The sequence below is a fragment of the Aspergillus sclerotioniger genome (genome assembly GCF_003184525.1).
Source record: "Aspergillus sclerotioniger CBS 115572 chromosome Unknown BO94scaffold_13, whole genome shotgun sequence".
NCBI classification, from domain to species: domain Eukaryota; kingdom Fungi; phylum Ascomycota; class Eurotiomycetes; order Eurotiales; family Aspergillaceae; genus Aspergillus; species Aspergillus sclerotioniger.
The window spans coordinates 569830-594944 of record NW_020291003.1 but is presented as its reverse complement, the minus strand read 5'-3'; the positions used below and the strand labels follow the sequence as shown (position 1 = coordinate 594944).

Sequence of the window (25115 nt, the reverse complement as noted above, 5' to 3'; positions counted from 1 at the left end):
TAGAAAAGCCTCACAAACGATCCCCTACACAACTTTGGGATTAAACGAATGAAAGAAAAGCAGCGAGTGACTCCTAGGTGTAATAAGAAAGAAAGAAGACCTGTCGATGGGGCAGGAAGAGCAGTCCTTAAATCTCTTGGGAGAAGCCCCCCACCGTTTCCGCATCAGTGGATGATGGTGATAATGCCACAGTAGGATCCAATGAGGCAAACATCATGGCGCCATTGACGCTTGGGTCAGGAGTAAAAGCCAGCTTGGCTGCTCGACACCAGTGTCTACCTAGCAATCTACGTAGTAGGGTTAAGTTGAGCAAACCACGGATGGCGAAGGAACCGATGTAGGGAGAGTGGTTGAGCGAAAGAAATTGTATGTCTAACCCAAATGGGAATGTGACATCCCGCTGTATCATCTGGATCGAGGCCCACAGCACCCAGGCCAGAATCTTCAGGGTCTCGGGCCTAATGGTCATTTGGATCATGCAATCAATGAATCAATAGCAGTGGTGGCGTCATCACCATAATCCCAATACCGGTCAGAACCCGGATGGTTCACTGTAAAGATGGGCAACCTATAATAAAGCCGGTAAGAGCCACCTAGCAAACGGAAAAGATAAACAGCCGATGTATCTAAGTATAACACCTGCCACGGCATATGTGCTGGGACTGGCTATTGAGCCGCCTCTCATGTTGCGGGATATCACAAACCCCATAGCTATCAGCGCGTTGTGAAAAGCTACCCCGGAATGTGGGTGTTCTCTATGGGTACGTGTGCAACGTTGCATCTGAGGATGATTAAGATTCAGGGCGAAAAGGAAAACCTGGCAGGGGGGGCCTCGAGTGAAAGGAATCAAGGCAGAAAAAGAAGTAAGACGAGCACCGGAGAGTGCCGCGGCAGCATGTCGGCGTTTGTTGTGAGAGAATATCCGAGCACCTGGTATAGTAACCATGACGGGATCCCTCTTGCGGACTTCGGAGAGAGTGATGATCACATAAGGGCACAACACCGTCAACCCAAGTCAGAAAGCTCGGTAAGGACATCCATGAGTCAGGGGATGCGTGCAGCCGCATTAGGCCAAGGGGGCAGATCAAACGCTGGACATAAATGCGATACGTTGAATGAAGGCCTCCAGGCTCCGTCAGGTCCGAGACCCGTTCTTCTGGACCAGGGCAGTATACACGTCATCCATAAAGGATTACGAGAAAGCCCGATGGGAAGTCGTCAGCTCCCACCGCAAACGGCCATCCGAGCCCTCAGTTGTTCCTGATCGTGCAGGGGTGGACCCAAGCAAGACGAGGTTGTAGCAGCAGCAAAGGATGGAAGTCGTCGTCGCCCATACTTCGGTACCTGGCTTAGTCATCACCGCTTGCGGACTGCATTGTCACATGACCGGCACCCCCACGAGCACTACCCGATCGAGGTCTTCAATGAAGGGTTTAGGGCTGCGTGACCCGACGCGTCGGCACGCGTGTCGACGCGTGTTTGTTTAATGGATCGGGATGGAGGATGGCTTGCTCATGCAACCCACCGACAGTTGTCGACGGCCTATTACACCCAAGCCAACGCTATTCAACATGCCTCACTCCGTGTCGTCGCAGGACTCATCTGCCAGCCGCAAGGATGATGAGCTTCTACCGGACGCCCCTCCAGCGGAGATAGCATCGGAGAATCAAGCCGGCGCATCTGCAGGAGTGAAGCTCGAAGACCTCTTTAACGATGATGACGATGATGAATTCCCCGCCTCAAGTGCACCAGACACCAAGCATGTTGATTCTTCTGCCCCCGAGCCAGCGGAGTAAGTGTCCCTGAGATATTTCCCGAGCGCAAGCATTAACCTTCCATCGTTTAGACCGGCTGCCGCTCCGGGTCCCCAGGTTGACACCGATACCATGCTTGCTTTCTATCAACGCCTCTTCCCATTCCGCTATCTGTTTCAATGGTTGAACCATGGCATTGTTCCCTCCCCAGACTTTGGGAACCGTGAATTCGCCCTTACTCTTCAAAACGATGCCTATCTACGATATCAGTCATATGCGACTGCGGATCTGTGAGTGGGAGAGCTCCTAGGCTCCACGTCCCCAAGCTCTAACCGTCTGCCCTCAGCTTCCGTAAAGACATTCTGAAAAGGAACCCCTCTCGATTCGAAATCGGGCCTGTCTACAACACGAATCCCCGAGACCGGAAGACGCTCCGAGGTGGCCAGATGAAACCGATCTCCAAAGAGTTGGTGTTCGATATCGATTTGACAGATTACGATGACATTCGATCCTGTTGTTCAAAAGCAAATATCTGTGAAAAATGCTGGGCCTTTGTCACCATGGCTATGAAGGTTGTCGACACGGCTCTTCGCGAAGACTTCGGGTTCGAGCATATATTGTGGGTCTACTCTGGTCGTCGTGGTGCTCACGCCTGGGTTTGCGATCCACGTGCACGCAGCCTACCAGATGATCGACGAAGGGCCATTGCGGGCTACCTGGATGTTGTGCGAGGAGGCAATTCAAGCGGCAAACGGGTCAATATCAAGCGACCACTGCACCCCCACATGTCTCGCAGTCTCGACATTCTCAAACCATACTTTGCTCAAACGACCTTGATAGACCAAGACACATTTGAGAGTTCAGAGCAAGCGCAACGTCTTCTATCATTACTTCCCGACAAGACCTTGAATGAATCACTGCGGAAAAAGTGGGAATCGTCGCCAGATCGCGCCAGCACCAACAAATGGGCCGATATCGATGCCCTCGCCAAGACTGGAAAGAGCAGTACTCTCAACCCTACTACTCTGCGAGACGCTAAGCAGGACATTGTTCTCGAGTACACATACCCGCGTCTGGATTCGGAGGTCAGCAAGAAGATGATTCATTTGCTGAAGAGTCCTTTCGTCATCCATCCCGGCACTGGTCGCGTGTGTGTTCCGATAGATGCCCGTAAAGCGGAACAATTCGACCCTCTCTCTGTGCCCACAGTCACGGAGCTGCTTGCTGAGATCGATGCCTGGGATGCGGAGCATCCTAGCACCAATGCAGGGCCCGAAATCGCGGAAGGTGAAGGCAGTGTGCCCGACTCCGACGCCAGGGGAGGTCGCAAACTGCAGGACTATGAGAAGACGAGCTTGAAGCCCTATATTGATTATTTCCGCTCTTTCATTGCCGGGCTTCTGAAGGAAGAACGTACCGGGAAGCGGGAGAGGACTGATGACGCGACGGAGATGAAGTCTGAGAGTATGGAATTCTAGATTCTCGTCGCCTCTGGTTTTCTTTCGCTTTCTCGTGCAGATGAGTGACGCTGATCGCTGATTCTAATGAGCAACTCGGGTATGGTCTTCTTGGGAACGGAGTTGGATTTACTGCATTGCAAACGGGCTTGGACATGCGGGAGTTTGCTTTATCCTTTTCAGGTTGCTTCAATTCCATCTAGGGTTCTATGTATATAATAGACACGGGCTTTCATAGCAGACACCCATGTTAGAACGACTTTCTGTCGTCCATCATCATCATCCTCATAGGCAACCTCACCGATAACTTCCGTGCTCACCCTGCGGAGCTCCGACGGGGACGCGTCCACCTCTAGCCTATCTGTAGTGCTGTACACGAAGATGTCAGCTTTCCCCGCCATATCCTCAATCACTAACATCAATCAATCCTCTACCCATGTCTCATCCGCCCATTATCGCATTGCACCCTTCAAACATGACCACTCACATCCCCACCAACCCGCTCGACGAGAGCTTCAAGAATCTCGTCCACGAAACCCTAACCCAATGGCACGTCCCAGGCATATCAATCGCCGTAGTCGACGGCGACAACACCTGGGCCGAGGTCAGCTCCCACCACCCTCACCCCATCCCATCCCCATCATTAACCCCAAACCCCAGGGCTACGGCACCGCAACCTTCCCCTCGACCCCAGTCACGCCCTCCACACTCTTCTACGCCGGCAGCACCACCAAAGCCTTCACAGCAGCCATCCTCGCCACGCTCGTCACCGACAACACTAACTATCCACAAGTACAATGGGACATGCCCATCAGCGACCTCATCCGCGAGGACTTCGTCCTGCACGACCCCCACGCAACCAGCCACACGACCATCGAAGACGCCCTCTCCCACCGATCAGGACTCCCCCGTCACGACCAAGCCTACGGCAACCATCTTCCCCGAGACACCGCGGTGCGGGAAATCGTCCGCCAGCTACGCCATCTCCCACTGACTGCCCCTCCCCGCACCAAATTCCAATACTGTAACCTCATGTACGTCGCAGCCACCCACATCATCGAAACCCTCACCGGAGAATGGCTGGGCGATATTCTGGCCCGGGAAATCTGGCACCCACTGGACATGACAGCCACGTTTTTCGATCTCGATGACGCAAAACAAGCACCCGAGGATCTGGCACGTGGCTATTACCACTCCGTCAACGAGGACACATACCACGAGGTAGATTGGATGCCGTGCAACGAGATCTCAGGCGCGGGTGCAGTCATCACTAATGTATTGGACTACGCGAAGTGGGCGCGGGCTTTACTCGACCAGACCGAGCCGTTATCGCAGGCCGTGTATAAGGCTATTTGGGAGCCACGGACGCTGGCACCTTCCGGGGAGCCGTTCACGGGTCCGACCGCGTATGCTCTTGGATGGTGGACGGGTTTTTACCAAGGTGTGCAGTATTATGAGCATACGGGGGGCGTGAATGCGTTTGGGGCCGAGTTGATTCTATTTCCGGCTTTGCGGTTCGCGGTGATCGCGTTGGCGAATACGGCTGGGACGTCGAATTATGCTGAGAAGGCGCTGGCGTTTCATTTGGTTGATGAGAGGCTTGGAGTGCCGGTTGAGAAGAGGTTTGATTGGAATGCTAAGTATGTGTCTTTCCGGAATATGTATAGGACCGGTTGTGGGTTGGGGAGGATGCTAACTGATGTTTAGGAATATGAGCCACATTGAGGCCGAGAAAAAAAGGGTCTTTGATGCGATTAACCAGGTTCCTTCTGAGCCGGTTCTTCCTGCGTTGTTGCCTTTGGAGGAGTATGTAGGGACATATGTGCATCCGGGGTATCAGACGGTGAAAATATATTTTGACCAGTCGGAGGGCGTGCTCCGTGCCGACCGGGCTAGTGCGACCTGGCCGGAGTTTTTGAAGTTCAAACATGTTAATGGAGAGCATTTTATCATCGTAGCGAAGCATATTGGGGATCTGGGGGCCTTGTTCCCTGAGGTCTATGAGGCTGAGTTTCGAATCGGGGAGAAGGGAAAGCCGACTGCCCTTGGGGTGGCTTGGGAGGCGACGATGAAGGAGAAGATTTGGTTTCCGCGGTCGGATTGAGTGGTTTCATCATTCATGTGGTAGAACATATATTCAGACAGGAAGAGAGGATATAAATTCACACCAACAGTGTTACCTAGTTAGGTTCAACTGAGCATCTACTACTAATATACATGCGCACACTGGGAAAACAGTGGCCTAATTAATGAAACATGATTCCTATATTTTCAGGATAGTGCTGTCATAACCTTATTAATCTTAAAGCATCCGGGCTGCGCTCACTCGTGAAGAGTCGATTGCAGCCAGCTGGGTTGTCTGCACCTAAGCAGAGACGAAGTTCTTGACGTCTGTGGATTTCGTTAGAGATTGTCAAAGACAGTATTATAGAGGGTAACTTACTCTCGAGCCAGCGAACGTACTCCTTCTGCTCCTTAACCTGGATGTAGTCGGGGATCATGTTGGCCAGCTCAGCGTTGATGCCCCTCTCGTCGAGGTAACGCTCGAGGAAGGTCTGGAGGTCCTCATCAAGGTTCTCGAAGGGAGGACCAGCATACATGCTCTGTCTAACCCAGTCCTTCTCGGCGGTCTGGGCGTGGGCCAGATCAGGCTTGTTGAAGTACGAGACCTCCTCGATCTGGAACAGACCATCCTGAGCAACGGTCTGGATCAGAAGGGAGCCATTGCCGGGCTTCTCAATGGTGACGTTGACACGGGCAGGGAAGCTGGGCTCAAGGTCACGATCCAGGTCCTCGCCCTCACGGTCAGCGGGGGCGACACGGTCCTCGGGGTGCTGGGCGACATTGCCAGAGCGGCCCTGGTTAGCAGGGTTGTGACCCTGGAAGTCGAGCTCATCCAGGGCAGCGTCATCGAATTCCTCCTGCTCGCTCAGGTTCTGAAGGTCGGCGACGGTGAAAGTGAGGCGGATCCTATTGATTGAGAAAGCCGTCAGAAGGAATGTCATGGTAGATGGTTTGCGATGGGACTTACTCTTCGTTGCCGAACTTCTTGGTCAGGACAACCTCCTGCTCGCCGGGGACGTCCTTGACCTTTACAAAAGCAAATTAGCATGGATCGACAATCGTCCTAATCTTAATATTGTACATACCTCCCAAGAGTTGTTCTGAAGAACATACTGGATGTTCTGGACGGAGGACTCCAAGTCCTCAAGGCCGGAAGCCTTCTCGTGCTTGAGCTCTTCGTCAAGCTTGGCAACGAGCTCGACATCACCTAGAGTGTTCCGAAGAAACCAAAGTCAGCATACCGCTTCTAACCATGTGCAATCGCGAGCTATAGCCAGAGCTCTGCTTCATTTCGCAAGGACCAAAAAAAAAAAAGGATGAGGGCTTTCCGTTCGCGTTTCTGGAAAAATCTTCGTTAACATGTAATATGATGAATTTCTTACCTTCGGCAGCAGACTGCTTGAATGTGCGGGAAGTTGAGAAAGCTGCATATGAAGGTCTCGTAACCTGCTTCAGAGACGACTGGAAGGCACTCTTGGGGACCGCGGACACCGGGCGGAAAACGGTGGAGCGGGAAGAGACAGCGACGGAGCGCGAGATGGTGCGAGGCACCGAGCGAGCGAGAGTGCGAAGGGACATCATTTTGAAGGATGGTGGTGAGGATGAAAGGGAAAGTGAGAGAGAAAGTTGACGGATGGTGAAGGATGGGAAGAGGCGAGCTGATGATGTTACCGGTTCGTCCAGGATCGGCCGCCAAGACTGGAGCTCCTGCAACAGCCGCCTGTCCAATCAATGGTCGCAATGCCGGCTCATGCCATACACAGTTTTCCCATGAGGGAGAAGCGAAATAGTAGGTAGCCTCGGATTGACTCGTTAGACATCCATGGATATTATCTAGCTACAGGAACGTATTCAACAAACAGTGTTTTGTAGATGTCTATGTGCAATCATAACGCCGTTATGCCATAAATCTCCGCGCATACTGCGATCTCCAGAACCCCATAATGAAAGTGCAGAAAAGAACATGAGAAAGAAGCCTTAGGACATTCCCTTGGGTGGAAATGCTGAAGGCTGTTTCGACCCCTCCTTGGTGATCCGAATAAACTTCATGGTGCTGAGTCCAGACCAGTCTCCGTTCCACGAGGCGAGTGCCCTGAGCACAGCCTCTTCACTGAAGTCGGGCATCCAAAATCCCGTCTTGAACTCCCGGTTTTCAACATCCGTCCGCTGCAACAATGCCTCTTCCCTCTTGCTTGGCGGCCTGCCCTTCCGTCTCTCGCTCTGTAGTTGTTCGATTTCGGGCACGCTGCGGTTGATATACCTATATTTGTCGTTTGTAAGTATGTGACAATTTGAGGTTGATGGGTCTCTCCACCTGACGACAACATCCTTCATTTCATCCTCTGACATGGGTTCTGAGCCTTCCGGGATGGTCTCGTAGAAGTATGCGATCCGGTCGACTGCACCTCGATATTAGACATCACCATACCAGACAGTTCAATGTTAACAAGATTCAATTACCGTATGTCTGTCTTCCCCGCGACATGTTGGCCGAGACACGAGCGACTCGATCATCTCGGGCATTAGCTCGGCGCAGTCTCCTCGCATCTCTGCTGAACTCATGAAGAGCCTCGACAGCGCCTCGCTTCTTGGCGATATGCTTGTGAACTTTTTGGAGTGTCTTGGGCATGGCGGGCAGGTTGTTCTGGAAAGTCCTTGGCTCCCTTTTCGAATAAAGATAAGGAATTTAAGATCGGATAGTCGAAACTTCGTTTTCGTCTTTTGCGGCGGATTTCTTTTTTCTCTGGCAGAACTGAAAGGCGGTATAGTGGAGGTGCAGTACCGCCCCTAGACAACCAATCATGGCCGAGGATGACTGCGTCGCCCCATCGCGTTCCTTGCGCGTCGGAGGGACGAGGGGAGGTAGCATTCCAACCTTGTTGTCTAGGTCATCATCGTAGCCACTGTTTAGGGGGTGGTCAAGGCTTTGTGCACCGATGTCCCATGTTTCCTATGCTCGTCGCCAAAATTGACTCCTAAGCACCAACAGACACCAGCTGATGTCTGTTTTGGCGGTGCAACTACCTAGAACGAGGAGTATCCTGTCTTCCAAAGGAGCTGACAATGGGCATTAAAGGTGATTCTTTACAGCCCTCGGCTCATGAGGGTACTTACATGGCTTACCGGATACATAGGACTTCATGGCCTGCTCAAGTCGATCCAGAAACCATGCCATCTGAAAAGGTTTAGTGGCCAAACCCTTGGTGTCGATGCATATGGATGGCTGCATCGGGGCACGGTCGCCTGTGCGGTGGACTTGGTCCTGGGCAGGCCCAACAGAAAGTACGTATCCAAGCAGCAAAATCTCCGCTAGTTTTCTTACATGACTGCAGACACATCGATTTCGTCTTGAACCGAGTCCGCATGCTCATCTACTTCGGCGTGGTGCCTTATCTGGTCTTCGATGGCGACGAGTTGCCAAGCAAGCTTGGAACGGAGGTGGAGCGCCATAAGAGGCGACAGGAGAGCAAAGCCCTCGGGCTGGAACTCCAGCGAAAAGGGCGGACAGCGGAGGCATACCAGGAACTGCAGAAGGCCGTGGACGTGACGCCTTTGATGGCCCGCGAACTGATAGAGGAGCTGAAGAAAATGGGCGTTCAATACGTGGTGGCTCCGTATGAGGCGGATGCGCAACTTGCTTATCTGGAACAGCAGGGCATCATCACCGGTATCATCTCGGAAGATTCTGATCTCCTCGTGTTCGGTGCGAAACGATTGTTATCCAAGCTTGACCAGCATGGTGACTGCATTGAGATCAATCGCGCCGACTTCTCGGCTTGTCGAGAGGTAAGCCTGATTGGTTGGACCGATGATGACTTTCGACGGATGTGTATTCTCAGTGGCTGCGATTATCTGCCCAATATTGCGCGATTGGGGTTGAAGACGGCCTATCGAAGCATTCGGAAATACAAGAACGTTGAGAGAGCACTGCGCATGCTTCAATTTGAGGGTCAATACCACGTTCCCTCTGATTACTTAGACAATTTCAAGCAGGCAGAGCTTACGTTCCTGTATCAGAGGGTGTTTTGTCCGAAAGCTGGGAAGCTGGTGACTCTGACAGCACCCGAATCTGATACGAAGTTAGAGGACCTGACGTTTATTGGTGGCGATGTGGAGCCCGAGACCGCGGTGGGAGTGGCTCGTGGTGATCTGGATCCGACGACGAAGGAACCTCTTGTACTGAAGCCAACAGTTCCAGCCGATAAAAGGCTGACCAATACCCTAAGCCGGCGGCAGACACTAGGCTCATCAGCCGAACTCAAGTCGAATAAACCTATTAGTTCCTTCTTCACCCCCAAACGAGTTCCCCTGGCAGAGTTGGACCCGAACAGCCTCACCCCTTCTCCCAGCCAGCAACGGCTTCTACAGCGCCATGCCAATAACTCGTGGGATAGTGTTCCGGCGCCATCACGGACAGGTCTTGTTAGATCCGCATCGTCTATGGGATCGTCAAGCAGGCCCTCGAGTCCTTTGGTCAGAAGTGTCGAACGCAACTCCTTCCTGGCCCATGCTTCCAGAACGTCGAACTTGCAACCCGCTAAGCGGCAACGACTGTGTTCCGATGCGGATGAGACCAGTCTGCCAAATATGCCCGACTGTCGCAGCAGATTCTTTGCCGGCACCTTGGACGATTCTAGCCCAAGTGCACAGAAGATTACTCGCACAAAAAAAGTGCGCAAGTCTACCTTGGACGTCTTCTCAGATGACTCTGCAGAAGACTTGATGTCACAGCTGCCAGACCCTGTGCAGACGACCCAGGAGCCCAAGGATCAGATACACGCAACTACCGATACCAATTCATCTACTGCAGATGATAGTGCGCTTGGCCCGCCTGCAACAGTCACGTCTGAGCCCGGCCTTGATGCCGGGGAAGGGCAAACTGAAGAACAGCAGTCGTCGTCTGCTAACCAAGCTTTGGAGTCGAGCTCAAAACCTGTTAGTCTGGGCTCTAATCCCAGCCCCTTGCGTCGGCAGAATTCTGCGCTTCTTTCAAAGTATGTCTTTCAAGCGGGAAATGCTTGCGTCAGACCCCGAACAGATGGACCTGGTGGCAAGGGTTCCCAGCCGGATTCCTTGAATAAGTCGACCCCGGGAACCAGAACTCCTCCCAGGCGTCAGCGGACAACGCCATTGCAGCGTTTAGGCCAGAGCGCCTTGGCTCGCTCTCGATCACTTAATTGTGTTTCACTAACTGCTTTTGGCACCTCGAAAAGGCCAATGAAGAATCCGGCGATTGAGAAGCGTGAGCTCCGTTCTGCGCAGACTCTGACTGCTCCCAGTCAGGGTAGTGAAGACATGATCATCCCAGATAGTGAAGACGAGGATGACGAGATTCGCACGCAAGAAACCCCAGTCTCGTTTGATGTCCAACGGTTCTCCTTCATGGGTAAATAAGCTCTTCTTGGCAGGCTACGTTGCGTCCGACCAGTGCAACTGCATATTATACATTGGCGTTCCTTGGAATATCCTTACATATGCACCTGGTGGCTTCAGGATGATCATCTGGTATAAGGCAGCGGTGTCTAGATTTTAGAAGGTTCTTGTTATTAGCACATATGTTCCACTTGTATACTCTCCATTGGGCGGCGTTGGCGACCGGGGATGATGAGATCGGGCGGGACGTAGTGGGTATCTAATAAATAGCGTTTGCCTTACTCTGCTGTACCTGGGTTTCTTTTTATAAGTTGGGTCTGTCCGCTTCGATTTGGGGAGGCTGGGCAGATTAGGTGCCGATAACAGCAGATCGGTGGGGAGGCCTGATGCGGCTAGCGTTATCGGGGGATTAGTGGGGGCTGCACGGGTGGAAACAGGCAGGCGGTGAGAGGTGGTTACCGGGAAACGGACGCGGTAAACAAAGGGCAGTGGCCCAGCCTCCCCCATTGGGCTGCCCGCCGACTATAGCACGCCCGTCCCAGCCTCCTCCATTATCACCACCATCACGGTCGCTATCCACCCACCACGCCAGTCTCACTCATTGTCGTGTGCTATTCGAGGACTCGGAGGATTGGTTTAGCTACGCTTGCTCTCTCCCTCCCTCTTCCTCTCCCTCTGCCCTCCTTCACGCCCCTGCCATTCCCCAGTTACTCTTCCGCTTGTCTTTTTTCGGCATACGCCAATTGCCTATCTTAATCCACAGAAGATACTTTACTTTTTCGATTTCTGACGACCCTTAGATTTTCCAGGGTTCATCGTGGGATAAGGAAACGAGCATTCCTCCGATTTCCTGCATTTGCCTTCCCTCTCGATCACACGTTCCGTCACATTCCACTCCAACCATATCGGCGCATTCTCCACCAACCGATCCCTGCACCTTAAGGTCTGAGGACTCGACTCCCAGAGCCATCTTCCCATCACAATATTGTACCGCTCGTTGTCGGGTGGTGTCCGACAGAGTGAGCCGCACCGGACGCCTAGCACTCCTTCTCGGAGTCCCGAGAAGCGAGTTGTACCGTGAGAGGAGGAAAGTGACAGGAACCGGTCGCCTAAGATGGTAGGAATAGGCGCCAAAATTACCCGTATGCCGCATGCCATTGGAATAAGAATTGTATCAAGGAGCTGACGATTGGCATCTAGGGCTTTTGCCGCTGATCGGGTATCACCACGTGTTGATGATTATCATCGCGGTTGCCATCATTCTTCTTTGTAAGCTCATTCCATACTGTCCAGGAATGTAACTAACTGTTTCAGCCCTACTGTTGGCGGGGTGCTCATCGTCCTCCCCGCAAATTCCCGACATATTCCTGATTTCATTATACTACGAGCGCTACAAACCGACATTCAATCTTGCCCAGGTAGACCCAGGAGTGGTGACAGCAACGGCGAACATTGTGGGAGGAGCACAAATGGAGGTTCGGGTGGGCTACTTCGGAATCTGCGTGCAGCCAGACGACGGATCCTATATCTGCAACTCGAATGCGACAGCATTGGCGGAGATCGTCACAGTTGATCAGGACCCTTTGAACCTGATTTGGGTGGCATCAACATTCAAGGATGCTGTTGTTTTTCCATATCTCCTGTATGTTTTCTCCTGCCTTTTCTATGCCCTGACCGTTCCTGCAAAATACTAACCTTCTTCAGAATCATTGCCGTCATTCTAGCCTTCTTCTGCTTTATCCTTCTCGCCACTTTCCCTGGCTGGCACGATGAGCTAGATCCCAGTGGTTCCGAAGTCGAATCCAAGCCCTTTCCGTCGCGACCTGTGTCCCAAGCAGCATTGGCTCTCATCTTCGTGGCCTCAGTATTCGTCCTTGTCTCTGTGCTATGGCAGCACACGGCGTCCGTAGCCGCAAGTACCATCGCTCAAGACATGGGTAACGGAAGTGTCAAGAGTGGCGTGGGCACGTCCGCCATGGTTCTCGGCTGGTTTGGATTCGGTCTCCTGGTGGTCGTGACGATAGGACTGCTCGTTATGATTCTCAGCATCAACTTGATAAAACAGTTGACGGATGACGCATAACCGTCGCGTGGCAAACGTTTCTTATATCCTTTTGAATGGTTTTGGCTTTTCCTTTCGACACATCATACACCCCTCCCCTTCACCCTGACTTACGACATGAATACACACGAACAGCACAGCAACATGATTAATTACGAATGGTTTTGGAATGGATATGTTATGGATTTTATGGACATGGATACGGATATGGGATCATGAAGAAATGCATAATGAGCATATTTGAGGCGGCCAACAATATCGGAGATCGATTATACCTCCAATTCTTGGTCTGTCCGGTTGAACATCATACGAACCCCAGCTCACTGAACAAATGAACCAAATGATCGAATCTATTCCGATTTGATCTGCTTTTATACACTTTTTTGCCTCTTTGTATATTCTGTCAGTTTGACTGTTTTTATTGATTACCCATCATTGATGATGTATAAAAGATGAGCATTTTACTGTGGTTTTATACTGATTTGCTTTGTTATATGATTGGTTAGTTGGTTGGTCTAGGAACTGGTACCGGGACGGACTTTGGCACAGATTACTTTAGATGGATATGTTTATGTTGTGCTTAGAATGAAAATGCAAGATGACAACGAATGCATGTGCATATGACATGACTTATGACAGATGCAGTCTGAGGGTTCCTACTCATACATTTCTATCCTTTCCTGGTTTGGTGTAGAGAATCAAGCAGATCAAGCAGTCATCTATTCTGATTTAATGGTTGAACTGACCTCTGAAGTCTGTTAATTATATGAATGCATCTACATCTATCTAGAACAAGAAATGCGCTTTAGATCTTTCCATCATAACATCATGAACAAGAACCAAACCAGAAAATGATCAAATATCATGTCTCGCAAATTTACTCGCCATCCTCAACCTCTTCCCATATCTCAACAGAATAAACGGATACGGCACAAAAAGCACACACAAGCACCCAAGTAGAGTACACGCCCATCCGACCCCCAGATTATGGAACATCGCCGTGGCAAACAACGGAAACCCTGCTCCAAAAGACGACCTCATAAAGTCGTTCCCGGCGAGCACTGAAGCCGCATACTTCGGGTACGCATGAGCCTGATAACAGAAAATACAATTGAAGATGAGACAGCCCCCCACGGAGAACAGCATGGATGCGATTATGGGCACGATCCAGTGGACGGAGGCGAATTGACCGGTCCAGCCGAACCAGAAGAGGGAGACTGGGAGGGCGAAGGCGCCGATGCAAGCCGGGGGGAGCTGCATTTCGGGGACGATGTTCCAGTTCTCGTCGAAGTGTTTGGTCTGATATTTGTATTTCCAGTAGAAGTAGCAGGGGATGGTGATGCAGCAGGTAGAGATGAGGATACCGAGGAAGGCGAGACCACTTTCACCGGTGTTGAAGCCGTGGATCTCGCTGAAGACGATGGGGAAGGCTTCGAACCAGATGTAGAGAATGCCGTAGATTAGGGCTATGTAAAGGTTCATGAGGAAGACGATGGGTTCGAGGAAGCAGAGTTCGAAGGGGCGGACGAGGGCTTCGAAGAGGACGTCCTGTGCGGTTTGCAATTAGTAGGGAAAAGAAGGATAAGGTTAGATAGAAGCTTACTCTTGGTTTGACGTTTGAGATCTCGATCTCGGCTTCGCATCGGTAATTGGAGTTGCCGGTGATCTGGCGGACGCGACGGGCCCGTCGGTAGAGGATGTTGGGTGCGTAGGTCTCTGGAAGGAAGAAGAAAAGGAGAACAAGGGCGAATCCGGAGACCCAGAGGAGCTGCCAAATGGTCCATTTCCATCCTTCGGCTTGAGCTGCAAAACCACCCACCAGCGGACCCAAGACGGGGGCGGAAATGGCAAACGCTCCCCAGATGATTATCATATAGTCGCGCATTCTAGGGTTCCAGATATCTCCCATAGATGCTGCACCGGTGGCTAGTGCGGGGGATCCGATAAATCCGGTGAGGAATCGAAAGGCTAAGAGCATTCCGAAGTTTGTAGCGTAGATAACGGCGAATTGGAAGAAGACGAAGACGAACAGGGTGAGGACGTAGGTAGGACTTCGACCGATAGCAGGTAGTTCTGACAAGGGAGACCAGACCATTGGGCCTTTTACCGATTAGCTTCGTTTCACCAACGCTTATAGATGGTTATGGGTGATGGCAATAGCACGTACCTAATCCATACCCTAGCACAAACAGGGTCAATCCAAGTGTAGCGGCCACTCTGCTTACACCAAATTGCTCGCAAACACTGGGGATACCGGGGGTGTAGATCGCTGAGCCGATATAGATAGCGAATGTCAAGAGCCAGATCAAGCTGCTGACGAATAGCTTTTTGAATGTACTCCAGTTCTGGGGGTTCTATATACTCGTCAGCACACGTTAGGGCTATCCCAAGGAAGCTGGACATACTTCAGGATCATCTGGTCCCTGCCAGTCAATGACAATTGAGGTGCTGGGGTGGGGACTCTGTGCATCCACCCCCACATTCCGAGCTGTCGATGTAGAGGATAGGCGACGTGACGCTCTGGACGCCTGCGAAAGGACAGTATAGAGGCCCAAATTCTCTTGGTCACTTTCAGCAACTGCCGCTTCTTCATCCTTGACCTGCTTCTCCGTCTTCAGGTACTCGGTCCACATCCCCGTGTCAATCTCCTCGGGGTAGCGCAGCCATCTTTTTCCACTGAAGATGCGTACTAGCTTCCCAAACGCTGAATCTCGAATGGTTTCCATGATCTGCGCTAGCCGATCTCGCTGCCACAAGGGGAACAATAACGCACTGGTTGTATACAGCCGGGATCCGTCTGCGGAAACATCTCTGGCTTATAAAGACAAGCTCTGGTGGCAACCATGCGTGCACTGCACATGCCACTCTGTTTGATGAACTCTAAAGCAAGTTTAACTGGCGGCTTCCTATCATGGGTCAGCTTATAGCCGTAATGCCGTAATAAAGCCGTAAACCCGATAGATCAACCGCTGTGTGGGCATTGTTCCGTCGGATTTGAGTATGGGTCTAGGTCTGGAGCCTTCAAATGACTTCATAAGGTCGAACTAGTGACAAAACGTCACTTGTTGAAGAATGGCACCGCGACTTTCCTAGTCATCGTACTCAGTGGTCGTGACGTCACGACCTTTGAAGTGTTTAGACACATGCCGGCAGAAGATTTATCAGTTAGAGACTGTCCTAGTGCGTTGTAGCTCCATGTCGCAGATCCATCATTGTCGTTTCTTGCTTGACATATGCAGCGCAAGATGAAGATGGTATAATAGCAACCCTACGTGTGGTTATCCTCTCACCCAGCAAGCCGACTCTAGCACTCGACATGTCTCACTAATTCACTGGACGCTACCAGAGACAGAGGATCACTCACCAACCGAAGTTGACTGCTGAGGCATTGGAATCGTGCCTTGACATAAGCTTTTCCGGATCTAGCAAGCTTTCGGATAGTCCAACACGCCTCTGCGGTTTGCCACGGCCGGCTTAGTATTAGAAACCATTGCGATCGTCTCAATGGTCTTTAGACGGTTTGTATTAGAACTTCTAAATCCTTGCATGAGCACAAAGCTTGATTAGCTCAGAATGCTAGCAACATGGACTCTGTATCACCAGACTATGTATACTCAAGGCGTTTTTTGATACCTGGCATAGGACATCAGCGCAGAACAATGGGAACAAGGATACTGAGATGAACTAGGTTGGCTCTCGTTAGTGTCATAGTATCACAGTGACCAGGTCAGAGGGGAGAGGTGAACCGAAGGCATTTCACTCACCACTTCACCGGCCAAGGCTCGCCTAAAAACGAAATTTGGGGAATTCCAACTGGGAAATGGTTCCAGAAGAGAAGTAAGAATTTGATACTTGATGACTTCCACGGTGCATAACAGAAGCAGCTAGAAGGATGGCGCAAGATAGAGGACGGAAGGGTGGAAGGAATATTGGGAAGGTGAATCCTCTTTGCAGCCGCTCCCTTCCTGCTACTTCTACCACACCATTTGTGATTGATAATGGCTGCATGTCTGCTTTCCAAAAATTATACTCACAACGACATCCTTCAGTTCCGATGCACACTTCGATCAGCTAACATCGCGCAGAATGCCTCCATACGCGTTTCCTCCAACCACTCAAATACCGTCCCGTCCGTGCCAATTTTCCAGTCTTTCCAGGTTTAGGTCGATAACCTCGAAGAAGTGCCACACGTATAGATTGGCTTGTCAACCTCGTTGTTCGACCTGGCCACATCTAGGATGCTTTAAATTTTCCTATCACCCGCCCGAACGATGACAAGGCTCGCCGCGTCGTGTGAGTCTGCATTAGGATGTCAACTATAACCTGGGCCTCCTCATCGGATAGGAGTGGCAGGTTTTGGTTTCAATAGTGGCCCAGAAGAGAATCCAAGTGCATAATTAAAGGGGAGAGGGGAGACAGTCATGTTACGAAGCAAGAAGATTCTGGTGAAATCTGATCTTTGGGGGTGGGGGGGGTGGGTATAGTGTGGGGAGGGTGGTATACAAGGGTTAGAATGGGTCAAACCTGGATTATGCTGAGGTGTGGACGCTGTGGTATCGCTATCAAGCATTGCATTGATTCATTGATTAGTTGCATCATGCAACAAAAGCCACATTGTAGTGAGCATCAAGCAGTTCCAGCAATGCAGCATACAGGCAGCAGCATACAGGCAGCAGCATACAGGCAGCAGCAAGCAGCAAGCAAATACTAGTGTGAACATATGTCAAGGTTCATACCAGTAGACCAAAACGATATAGTAATACTGATCTGTGGAGAAAATACGGAGAGAAAGAATCATCTCGGGTTGGATCAGACCCCGACTCGAACCTGCAACCTTCTTGGTTCTGGGACGCGAGGCAGAGGAAACAACGTGATATTGATTGACTAGTACTAGTGGGCTTTTGCCTACGCGGGATGAAAACAACAACAGACTGAGTAATGTGACGCTCGCCTACCGAAAGACCGGCTGTCCAGATAACATATATCAACTATCAACCATCAGACATCCTAGTAGTTCATGACAGGTCCACCACCCCCGCTATTTCCACCCGGCTTCTCTTCATAATGATTCCCCTCATAACCACCGCCATAATCATCTAGCGACCGATATCCTCCGGGAGGCCCAGTATCCCGGCCACGCCCTCGACCACGCCCGCCTCGGTTTTGGCCTCGTCCGCGCGGCGCCGAGCCACGCCCTCGCCCACGGTATGACCCCCGCCGAGGCCCGTCTTCATACTGATGGCGGTTACTGCCTCCATAACGCGGGTTGTAGTGCGGTCGGCCATGGGACGGCCCGTCCTGGGTCTGATCCGGGTACAGGATCTCCTCATCCCGTTCCTGCTGGTGGCGTCGCTTGTTATTCTTATTCAAGAATTGGCTCTCCCATTCGCCCTCGTTGGGGTTTTCTTCTTCCACGCGGAGGACCACCTTTTCTCCCACGACCGTCTCCATAGTCAGAGCCTTGTCACTCGGGACCGGGTGCCAATTCTGGATCTTGCCAGCGTCAATCGGACGAGCGCCTTTGCGCACCGCCAGGACCACCACGGGATGCGGATTCTCCGTGTAGTACTTCTCAGTAGCCGGCACGGGCGTCAACCGGGCGGCCCAGATGCGGTTTTCATAACAAGCAGTCCCGGTGACCTGCCAGTTTAGTTTCTTACCAATGCCACCAACCTTCTCAAGAATGGAGCGAGGAGCTGGACGAGGAGTGATTAGTATGCTGTTGGCCATGTATTTCAAATCATTAGAATCAGCAAGCCCGAAGGGCAGCATAGGGTTCAAGATCTGGCGGATCAGCCGACTAGAATCAGAATTGGAGATGAGATAGCCGGTGTAGAAGATGGTTCGCTTGATGCGCAGTCGGCCGTACGGGGATTTAGCCCGGTTCGCGGAGGGGTTGCGAATAGTAAGGTTATGAGAATTGATCATACGCTGCACTTCGGCGGTTTCCGTTACAGGGGCAAGGTACATCGAGCCTTCCGCTACCTGGATAACCTCCGAGGTTATGGGCTTTCTCGTGCCAGTCGGCCCGGCCTGGAGTCTGCGGTTTAGCTGCTCAAAGTAATCTCGGAAAGCTTTCACACTGCAGCGCATCAGTATGCCACGAGTCAGCATGAAATCTCAGCACTCACTGCTTCGGACGGTCTTCGTAAACACGGATCTCTTCGGCCTGGTCGTAAGTGAGAACAAGATCTTCCAAGAAAGTCTGCTTGAATTCCATGGTAGTAGAGATCCGCTGGCCCCTCGGGCCCACCTCAGGCTTGAGGCAGATGAGATCAAACTCCAGCTTTTTGCTATCCACCATATGACGCAGGAGGTCTGAGAAATTGTTCTCACCGCGGCCCGTCAGCAGCACCGTAATGGCATCTTTCTGCTCCATACTCAGCTTGACCAGTTGTACCTGTGACGAGTCAGTCGCTGCCCGCATATATCAATCGCACATCACTTATGTCGCACAATCTGCTCGTTCCACCATCCTTCCCAAGCTCGCGCCTCTTCCTTCTCGATACCGTCCCCAGTCGCGGCCAACAACTTCGGATCGTGCCACCAGCCACCGTTCGCAAAGCTCTCATAGGCCTGCAGAAACCCAATCGTCGGCCCATTCCATAGCTGTGGATTCGGAAGCGGACTCAAGAATACTAGATGGTGTTAACTCGACGCGCGCTGCCAACCCGGGCCCACCCTTACATGTGTTGTCGAAATCGTATACATGAATAGACCTAACTTGTGACACCGCTGATTACAGCATGTTAGCACATTCACAACGATAGCAGAATCAAAGCGTACCTGGTAGTTCTTTATTGATGATGGACCACCGCCTTAAGCTGGTGATGGTCCGTGATGGAGAGCCATGGGCTTGGACGCGCATGGCAGCGGCGGCGTTTTCAGTAACTACAGCTTTAGCAGATCTCATGTCCTTCAATCATAGCAAATAACAGTATATTTTTGGCGCATGTCTCTACATGGGAAGTAGGAGTCTCTTTCACAGCGTGTGTGCGACTTGGAGGTTTGCGCGGAGTTTTCCCAATCTATGTCGGCGTAAAGGCCGCGTTGTCGCCGGCCGACAACGGCTCTGACCGCTTGCTTTCCTTTCGGCCGGCACGAGCCTTTGTTACACTTTACACGGCTAGGAGTATTGCCACACACTACACTGACATATAACATCGACAGTTCCAACCTGTCTAAACAGATGACTGTCATTATTGAACCGATATAAACCTCATATCTGAGTACTACAGCCGTGGCATTACACATTCCCGTGGTGATACGCATTCACAAGCCAAGACACTACCACCATTTCTCGTACCGATTCTGCCCGCTAAATCATCCATCACAGAAGGCGGTCAGACCGTATAGATGACGTTCAAAGGATCAGTCATCCGCCGCGATAGCATCAACTCCACCACTCCATGACATCCATCGTCCCGTCCCAACGCCTATTTCTCGCAGACGGGTATCAATCTCATGTCCCATGATGTCGACCTGCAACAGGAAATTTTGCAAAGAACGTTGCAAGAGGTAGCGCACGAGGAAGGCGACAATGAAGCCAATCCGTGCGTGATCTGTCTCGAACCGGTCTCCGAAGCCGCCGTCGCGGTGCCGTGTCGACATGCAAATTTCGATTTCTTGTGTTTGGTGAGCTGGTTGGAACTGAGGAGGAATTGTCCGCTTTGTATGTATTCATTTAGTCTATTGGTATTGATTGATCCCTGCTAATGTGGTGGCGGCACAAGGCAAGAGTGAAGTCACCTCCGTGAGATATGATCTCGAAAACCCCAATGGGCATAAAGTATACCAACTCCCAGTAGCGAGTGCAACAGCATCCTCGTCCTCTCATCCACCAGAGGCCTCGTTCCACCGTGCCCCTCGTCGGCCGCGGCGTCCCCGCCCACAACAACCGCCGCACCCAGCGCAAACTTCCGACGACCCCCTTCGTCGCCGCCAGCACATCTACCGACACCAACTATACTCCCTGCGAGTGGGATCCAATCGCCTCTCGCAGTATCGCGAGCTAACACCCGAACGGTTCAACCGCGAGGAAGAGCTCGTCTCCCGGGCCCGAAAATGGATCCGACGGGAACTGAAAGTCTTTGAGTTCCTCAACCCCGAAACTGAGGAGCCCGCCTCTGGTCGGGTGGCGCGTGCCGGCCCGCAAAGACTCGAGAACCGCCGGGGGAATAATGCGGAATTTCTCCTCGAGTATATCATTGCGATTCTGCGCACCGTGGATATCAAAGGCAGCGCAGGACAGGCGGAGGAACTCTTGCGCGACTTCATCGGGAGGGGAAATGCGCGCTTATTTCTGCACGAGTTGCAGGCGTGGTTGAGAAGTCCGTATTCGTCGCTGGAGGATTGGGATCGTAATGTCCAATATGAGGATGTTGGGGCGACTGGGGAGCCCGATCGGACGTCTACGCCGGTGTATCGGGGACGTGGCAGAGTGTCCAAGCCTTATACCCGGCGGGGGCAGCATCAGAGATCGTCTCGTGATGCATTGGCCCAGGCTAGACGGGTGCAATATGCACGGGACCGGTATATTCCCGATTGAATAAGCTACTTGGTGGTGGCTGCCATGATGGTGCATGTATATAAGAGATAGACGACGGGTTTGCCTTTAAACTGGTATCTCGGTGATTATATGCTGTGTCGTTGCTCGTAATGTGGCCAACGCTATCTCCTGCCAAAACGCCTGCCGCCTCGCCCTTTGGTGTTTTTATTCCGCAATTTCAACGAACGGTAATTGGCGTGCGCCGCAGGATTCACTTTCCGGGCAGGAGGCTTCTTTTCCTGCTCCTTTGCTTTTGGTTGCGGCGCCTTCTGAGGTTCCTCCTGAGGCTTGTCAGCCGCTATGGCTTCTTTCATTCTCTCAGAGAAGCTCTTGCTTCTCGTAGGTTTCGACTCGTCATAGTCGGGGTCGGAGTCAAAGTCCGGTTCAGATATGGAATGAAGCGACTCGACTTCGTCCGCCTCGGCCTCAGGGGCGTTAAGATGTTGGGTTTCAGGAACCACATCCTGTTCCTCCAGATGTTCACCCTCGTCATCCGATCCAGGTAATTGAGGTTCTGGTCTCGGTTTCGAAACCACTGGCTTCATGCGCACCTTGCGCGTCGTCCGCTTCTGGCCCTTCTTCTTGAACGTCCGGCCCGGCTCGTCGGGTGCCTGACTGTCGCCCACGTCGTTCAGTGCCGCTTGTTCTGCTTCGATCTCATTAAGCACATCCATATCATCCTGCATTTGCTCTTCCTCCATGTCGCGTAACCCTTGCACCAAAACTGAAAGACCTTTTCCCACAAACTGGGGCCTCTTCCGAACAGCAATGGGGCTCAGTCCGCCCGCGTTGGTGGCGTCATACCGTCCCGACGTGGATCGTCGAAGGAAAGACGGGGTCTCTGATTCATTCGGGCCTTCATTGGCCGTCTCAGGTTCAGGCTCATTCTTAAAGTACGCAGGGTACCTGTGCCCCTTATTTTCCATCATCGCGTAGCGCCATGTAGTCGGGGTTGCGAATAGAGTCGAAAGCATCCATTTTTTCCCAGATGATGCGGGCGTACGTTCTGGTCGAGGATTTTCTTCCTCTTCCTCTGCGATGGTGTCTAATTGGTTCCGCCTTGAGGGAGTTTGCGCAGCCGTATCCCGTACACTTGCCATCCTAGTCGCTGAAGGGGTGGCGGTGCTGCCGCCAGACTCGGAGAGCAGATCAAACAGACCTAATGCCTTTCCATCTCGTTGTGGGGTGGGACCGATGGCTGCTTTCAAGGGTGACTGGTGCGTGCTGGGGCTGAAGAGTCTTCGTAAAACGGAGGGAGAATCATAGGGATCGACTTCTGACGGGTGTGATGTTGCGACACGGGATTTGGAAGGCGTTTCGAATATCCCTTTGGCGGCTTTGCGTGGTGTCGATGTGGTGTCCACATTTTCAGGTCCGGTCGGCGATGAGTGCTTCCGCTTCTTCAGACGTTCTTCTAATCGGATAGCTTTCTTCTCGTTCTTGGACTCGAGGGCCTTTAATCGGGAGTATTCTTTGTATTTTGCAGCTAGAGGCACAGCGAAGATTAGTCCGATTTTCCAAGAGCATACGTTTATTCCAAACTAGCAAGTGAATATAATTATCATACCAATCTCAGGAACCTTCTTGATATCATTCCGTTCTGCTTTCTTCCCCCCGTTTGCGTCCGCAAACGCTCTCTCCCATTCTTTCAGCTCGGCGCGTAAATTAGCGGACTGGGATTCGACCTCCGGAACGATGACGGTCGCCATTATTGCATATTGAGGCTGGTTTGGCTTTATTAAGATAGTAGGTAAGAATATAGGGGTAAGTAGTATGGTATCGTGTCGAAGGGGTAAGCCGTGCGTTAAGGGAGTGCCGTGGTAGTAATGGAGCCCCGGCGGTTGGTCCGTCGCGTGCGCGAAATCAATTAACGCGGTTCCAGCGCGGGTGACGTAGCGTGTGTAACAACCATAACCATGGATTGTAAAGCCATTGCTCAGCCATTGCAGTATCATTGGTCTCATTACTTGGTGTATTAGTTCTAATTTTGATGTATCTATAAAATATCCCCACAGCACTATTACCAACTTGTCACACCACGACTTCTATCAAACCCTCCTCGCAACTGCGACTCGGGGTGAACCACTTTGCCCTGCAAGAGGGTGTATTTGACGACTCCCTCGCAATGCTCCGGCTTGATTCTAGCCAGCCAGATCATCTGCTCCTGCTCCTTGCGGTAGATCAGAACATTCGCGGAGAACTTGTGTCCGCCCACGTGTGATACGAAGAAGATTCCCACGCCACCGGGGCGCTCGTCGTTCGCATCGCGGTACAGCCCCAGAGGGCGCAGGTGTCGCTCCAGCTCTTTCTTGATCAAGGGAGCCGTGATTCCGCAGCGGGCGTCGCGTCGCCGATGAGAGCACAGTAGCACCACGTAATCGTACTGACATGGTCGGGGGAAGAGTTTCGACTCGGGGTTGGGGGGGATGCCGTTCTGGGATAATGGAGCGTCGATGAAGCGAGTAATGACTTCATTGGCGTCGCTTCGTTGAACGGAGTCGATGAAGGTGAATGATGGTAGTAGCAGGATTGTGGTTCCGTCGGTTTTCTCATCGGTCTCTGGGGATTCGAGATTTGAAGCGGAGACCATGATGCGCTATTTTTGTTAGACAAAATCTGTGCATATCATAATGGCTATAAAAACGTACACCATGCTTTGACTTGTTGGACTCATCAAATGCTTCCATCAGAGACCCTTTCTCATTCTCGACTCTCTCGGTCCAATCCGACTTGCCTGTCGCGACCAGGACATGGGTATGGAATTCTTTGATGTGGCCGTACAGCGGTCTCGAGGTTTCAACCTTCACTTTGGACGGAAATTGCACCGTACAGTCTGCGCAGTCCATTTTGCAGTCTGGACCATCTTCGTTTGGGTCGACGGTGGGGAAAATGTAGCTGTCGTTGCGGATGAGGCCGCCACGCGAGAGTAGTGAGCGGAACATTGCAGAAGCTCTACGGTTGCGAACGTAGAATATCGACGATTGTGTATGCAGCTATGTATGCTCGATAATCGATTCTGTCTAGAACGCAGCTGAACCAGGAAATGCGACCGTGCCTGACCGTCGCACTTCATCCTTTATCTTATATGGCCGTGTCTCGGAGATGCCTTTGAATTCCCCGAGGCCTATCCCCTATCCCCGACCAAGGCCGTGGAAATCTGACTGCCTGCTAGGCAAACCATTTCCTATATTTGTTATCTTGAATGTTAAGACCATTTCGACTGTTGGATGGTACATTAGTAGGGAATCCTCTCCAATCAGGGGAATGTTTAGGTGGAAACCTTTAGCCCACTTCCACGTTTCCAGACCCTTCACCGTTTCACCAGATTGGTCTTACATATACGGCACCGCTGCATTATGCATGGTAGTTTATTTTCAGATTTCTTCGAATGGAATGTGATTTAGAATTTCTCAGGAACTTATCCGTACCTAGGTAGCTTCTGAGTTTACTGTACGGAGTACCTAACTTATGGTGGGAAACTGTGGACTCGTGGAGATAAAATCCGTTGCTCATTTCCCTCGTTAAGCTTATAGAAAGTTGCTGGACCCCTGGAGTCCCTTACACTAGGCCGAGAAAGGCAAGACCACTGCCCGTCTCAGCGGCCGCGACTCAGATGACTAAAAGGATTGAGGCGCAGTGAACCGTTTGGACTGGATGGGCGATTGGAGGGGAAAAACTGCAGAGATTTGTCTTACCTCGGTCAGGGGGCTTTTCTTCCCGCCCAACGAACCCCCCGCACGGCTGGTTTGCAGCTGGAATCTCCGTACAAAACCTGACCAGAGCCAAACTGGCCAAACTGGCCCAAGATAAGGTTGGCTGGTCAAGTCGGATTGATCTCTGCCTAAAAGTGCCAGCGA

At 51.7% G+C, this 25115-nt stretch overlaps 11 protein-coding genes across 11 annotated transcripts; 5 read left to right on the top strand and 6 right to left on the bottom strand.

The window, feature by feature from the left end:
• Positions 1-1522: 1522 nt before the first annotated feature.
• BO94DRAFT_534993 (DNA primase subunit PRI1) lies at positions 1523-3459 on the top strand. The gene is made up of 3 exons (XM_025611670.1): positions 1523-1792; positions 1847-2044; positions 2101-3459. Exons 1-3 carry the CDS (start codon positions 1572-1574, stop codon positions 3230-3232), a joined length of 1551 nt encoding a protein of 516 aa, XP_025467770.1. The 5' UTR covers positions 1523-1571; the 3' UTR covers positions 3233-3459.
• A 227-nt stretch (positions 3460-3686) lies between these two features.
• On the top strand, positions 3687-5315 carry BO94DRAFT_465300 (beta-lactamase/transpeptidase-like protein; the record flags this gene model as incomplete). Its single annotated transcript, XM_025608107.1, has 3 exons — positions 3687-3815; positions 3872-4851; positions 4919-5315. The coding sequence occupies 3 exons, from the start codon at positions 3687-3689 to the stop codon at positions 5313-5315; spliced, it is 1506 nt and encodes a 501-aa protein (XP_025467769.1).
• Positions 5316-6915, bottom strand: BO94DRAFT_534991 (MAM33 family protein). Its single transcript, XM_025611669.1, has 5 exons — positions 6658-6915; positions 6361-6482; positions 6243-6301; positions 5655-6181; positions 5316-5602 (listed from the first exon to the last, which is right to left on the bottom strand). Exons 1-5 carry the CDS (start codon positions 6854-6856, stop codon positions 5577-5579), a joined length of 933 nt encoding a protein of 310 aa, XP_025467768.1. The 5' UTR covers positions 6857-6915; the 3' UTR covers positions 5316-5576.
• A 163-nt stretch (positions 6916-7078) lies between these two features.
• On the bottom strand, positions 7079-7992 carry BO94DRAFT_534990 (translation machinery-associated protein 16). Its single transcript, XM_025611668.1, has 3 exons — positions 7736-7992; positions 7590-7674; positions 7079-7535 (listed from the first exon to the last, which is right to left on the bottom strand). Exons 1-3 carry the CDS (start codon positions 7902-7904, stop codon positions 7253-7255), a joined length of 537 nt encoding a protein of 178 aa, XP_025467767.1. The 5' UTR covers positions 7905-7992; the 3' UTR covers positions 7079-7252.
• Positions 7993-8242: 250 nt separating this feature from the next.
• On the top strand, positions 8243-10916 carry BO94DRAFT_575045 (putative exonuclease). Its single transcript, XM_025615056.1, has 2 exons — positions 8243-8557; positions 8608-10916. Exons 1-2 carry the CDS (start codon positions 8376-8378, stop codon positions 10667-10669), a joined length of 2244 nt encoding a protein of 747 aa, XP_025467766.1. The 5' UTR covers positions 8243-8375; the 3' UTR covers positions 10670-10916.
• A 689-nt stretch (positions 10917-11605) lies between these two features.
• On the top strand, positions 11606-13005 carry BO94DRAFT_60421 (Fig1 domain-containing protein). The gene is made up of 4 exons (XM_025616454.1): positions 11606-11790; positions 11849-11917; positions 11963-12290; positions 12353-13005. Exons 1-4 carry the CDS (start codon positions 11763-11765, stop codon positions 12729-12731), a joined length of 804 nt encoding a protein of 267 aa, XP_025467765.1. The 5' UTR covers positions 11606-11762; the 3' UTR covers positions 12732-13005.
• A 560-nt stretch (positions 13006-13565) lies between these two features.
• Positions 13566-15436, bottom strand: BO94DRAFT_465370 (MFS transporter; the record flags this gene model as incomplete). The annotated part of the gene is made up of 4 exons (XM_025608110.1): positions 13566-14258; positions 14314-14810; positions 14878-15064; positions 15116-15436. The coding sequence occupies 4 exons, from the start codon at positions 15434-15436 to the stop codon at positions 13566-13568; spliced, it is 1698 nt and encodes a 565-aa protein (XP_025467764.1).
• Positions 15437-17576: 2140 nt separating this feature from the next.
• Positions 17577-19736, bottom strand: BO94DRAFT_516348 (rRNA 2'-O-methyltransferase fibrillarin-like protein). Its single transcript, XM_025609959.1, has 5 exons — positions 19497-19736; positions 19398-19445; positions 19167-19348; positions 18842-19110; positions 17577-18792 (listed from the first exon to the last, which is right to left on the bottom strand). The coding sequence occupies exons 1-5, from the start codon at positions 19621-19623 to the stop codon at positions 17718-17720; spliced, it is 1701 nt and encodes a 566-aa protein (XP_025467763.1). The 5' UTR covers positions 19624-19736; the 3' UTR covers positions 17577-17717.
• Positions 19737-20078: 342 nt separating this feature from the next.
• BO94DRAFT_60249 (RING finger domain protein) lies at positions 20079-21319 on the top strand. The gene is made up of 2 exons (XM_025616425.1): positions 20079-20382; positions 20444-21319. The coding sequence occupies exons 1-2, from the start codon at positions 20175-20177 to the stop codon at positions 21256-21258; spliced, it is 1023 nt and encodes a 340-aa protein (XP_025467762.1). The 5' UTR covers positions 20079-20174; the 3' UTR covers positions 21259-21319.
• A 61-nt stretch (positions 21320-21380) lies between these two features.
• On the bottom strand, positions 21381-22967 carry sld2 (the record flags this gene model as incomplete). Its single annotated transcript, XM_025613865.1, has 2 exons — positions 21381-22744; positions 22826-22967. The coding sequence occupies 2 exons, from the start codon at positions 22965-22967 to the stop codon at positions 21381-21383; spliced, it is 1506 nt and encodes a 501-aa protein (XP_025467761.1).
• Positions 22968-23181: 214 nt separating this feature from the next.
• On the bottom strand, positions 23182-24301 carry BO94DRAFT_534984 (sucrase/ferredoxin-like domain-containing protein). The gene is made up of 2 exons (XM_025611667.1): positions 23907-24301; positions 23182-23854 (listed from the first exon to the last, which is right to left on the bottom strand). Exons 1-2 carry the CDS (start codon positions 24198-24200, stop codon positions 23279-23281), a joined length of 870 nt encoding a protein of 289 aa, XP_025467760.1. The 5' UTR covers positions 24201-24301; the 3' UTR covers positions 23182-23278.
• Between the last annotated feature and the right edge of the window lie 814 nt (positions 24302-25115).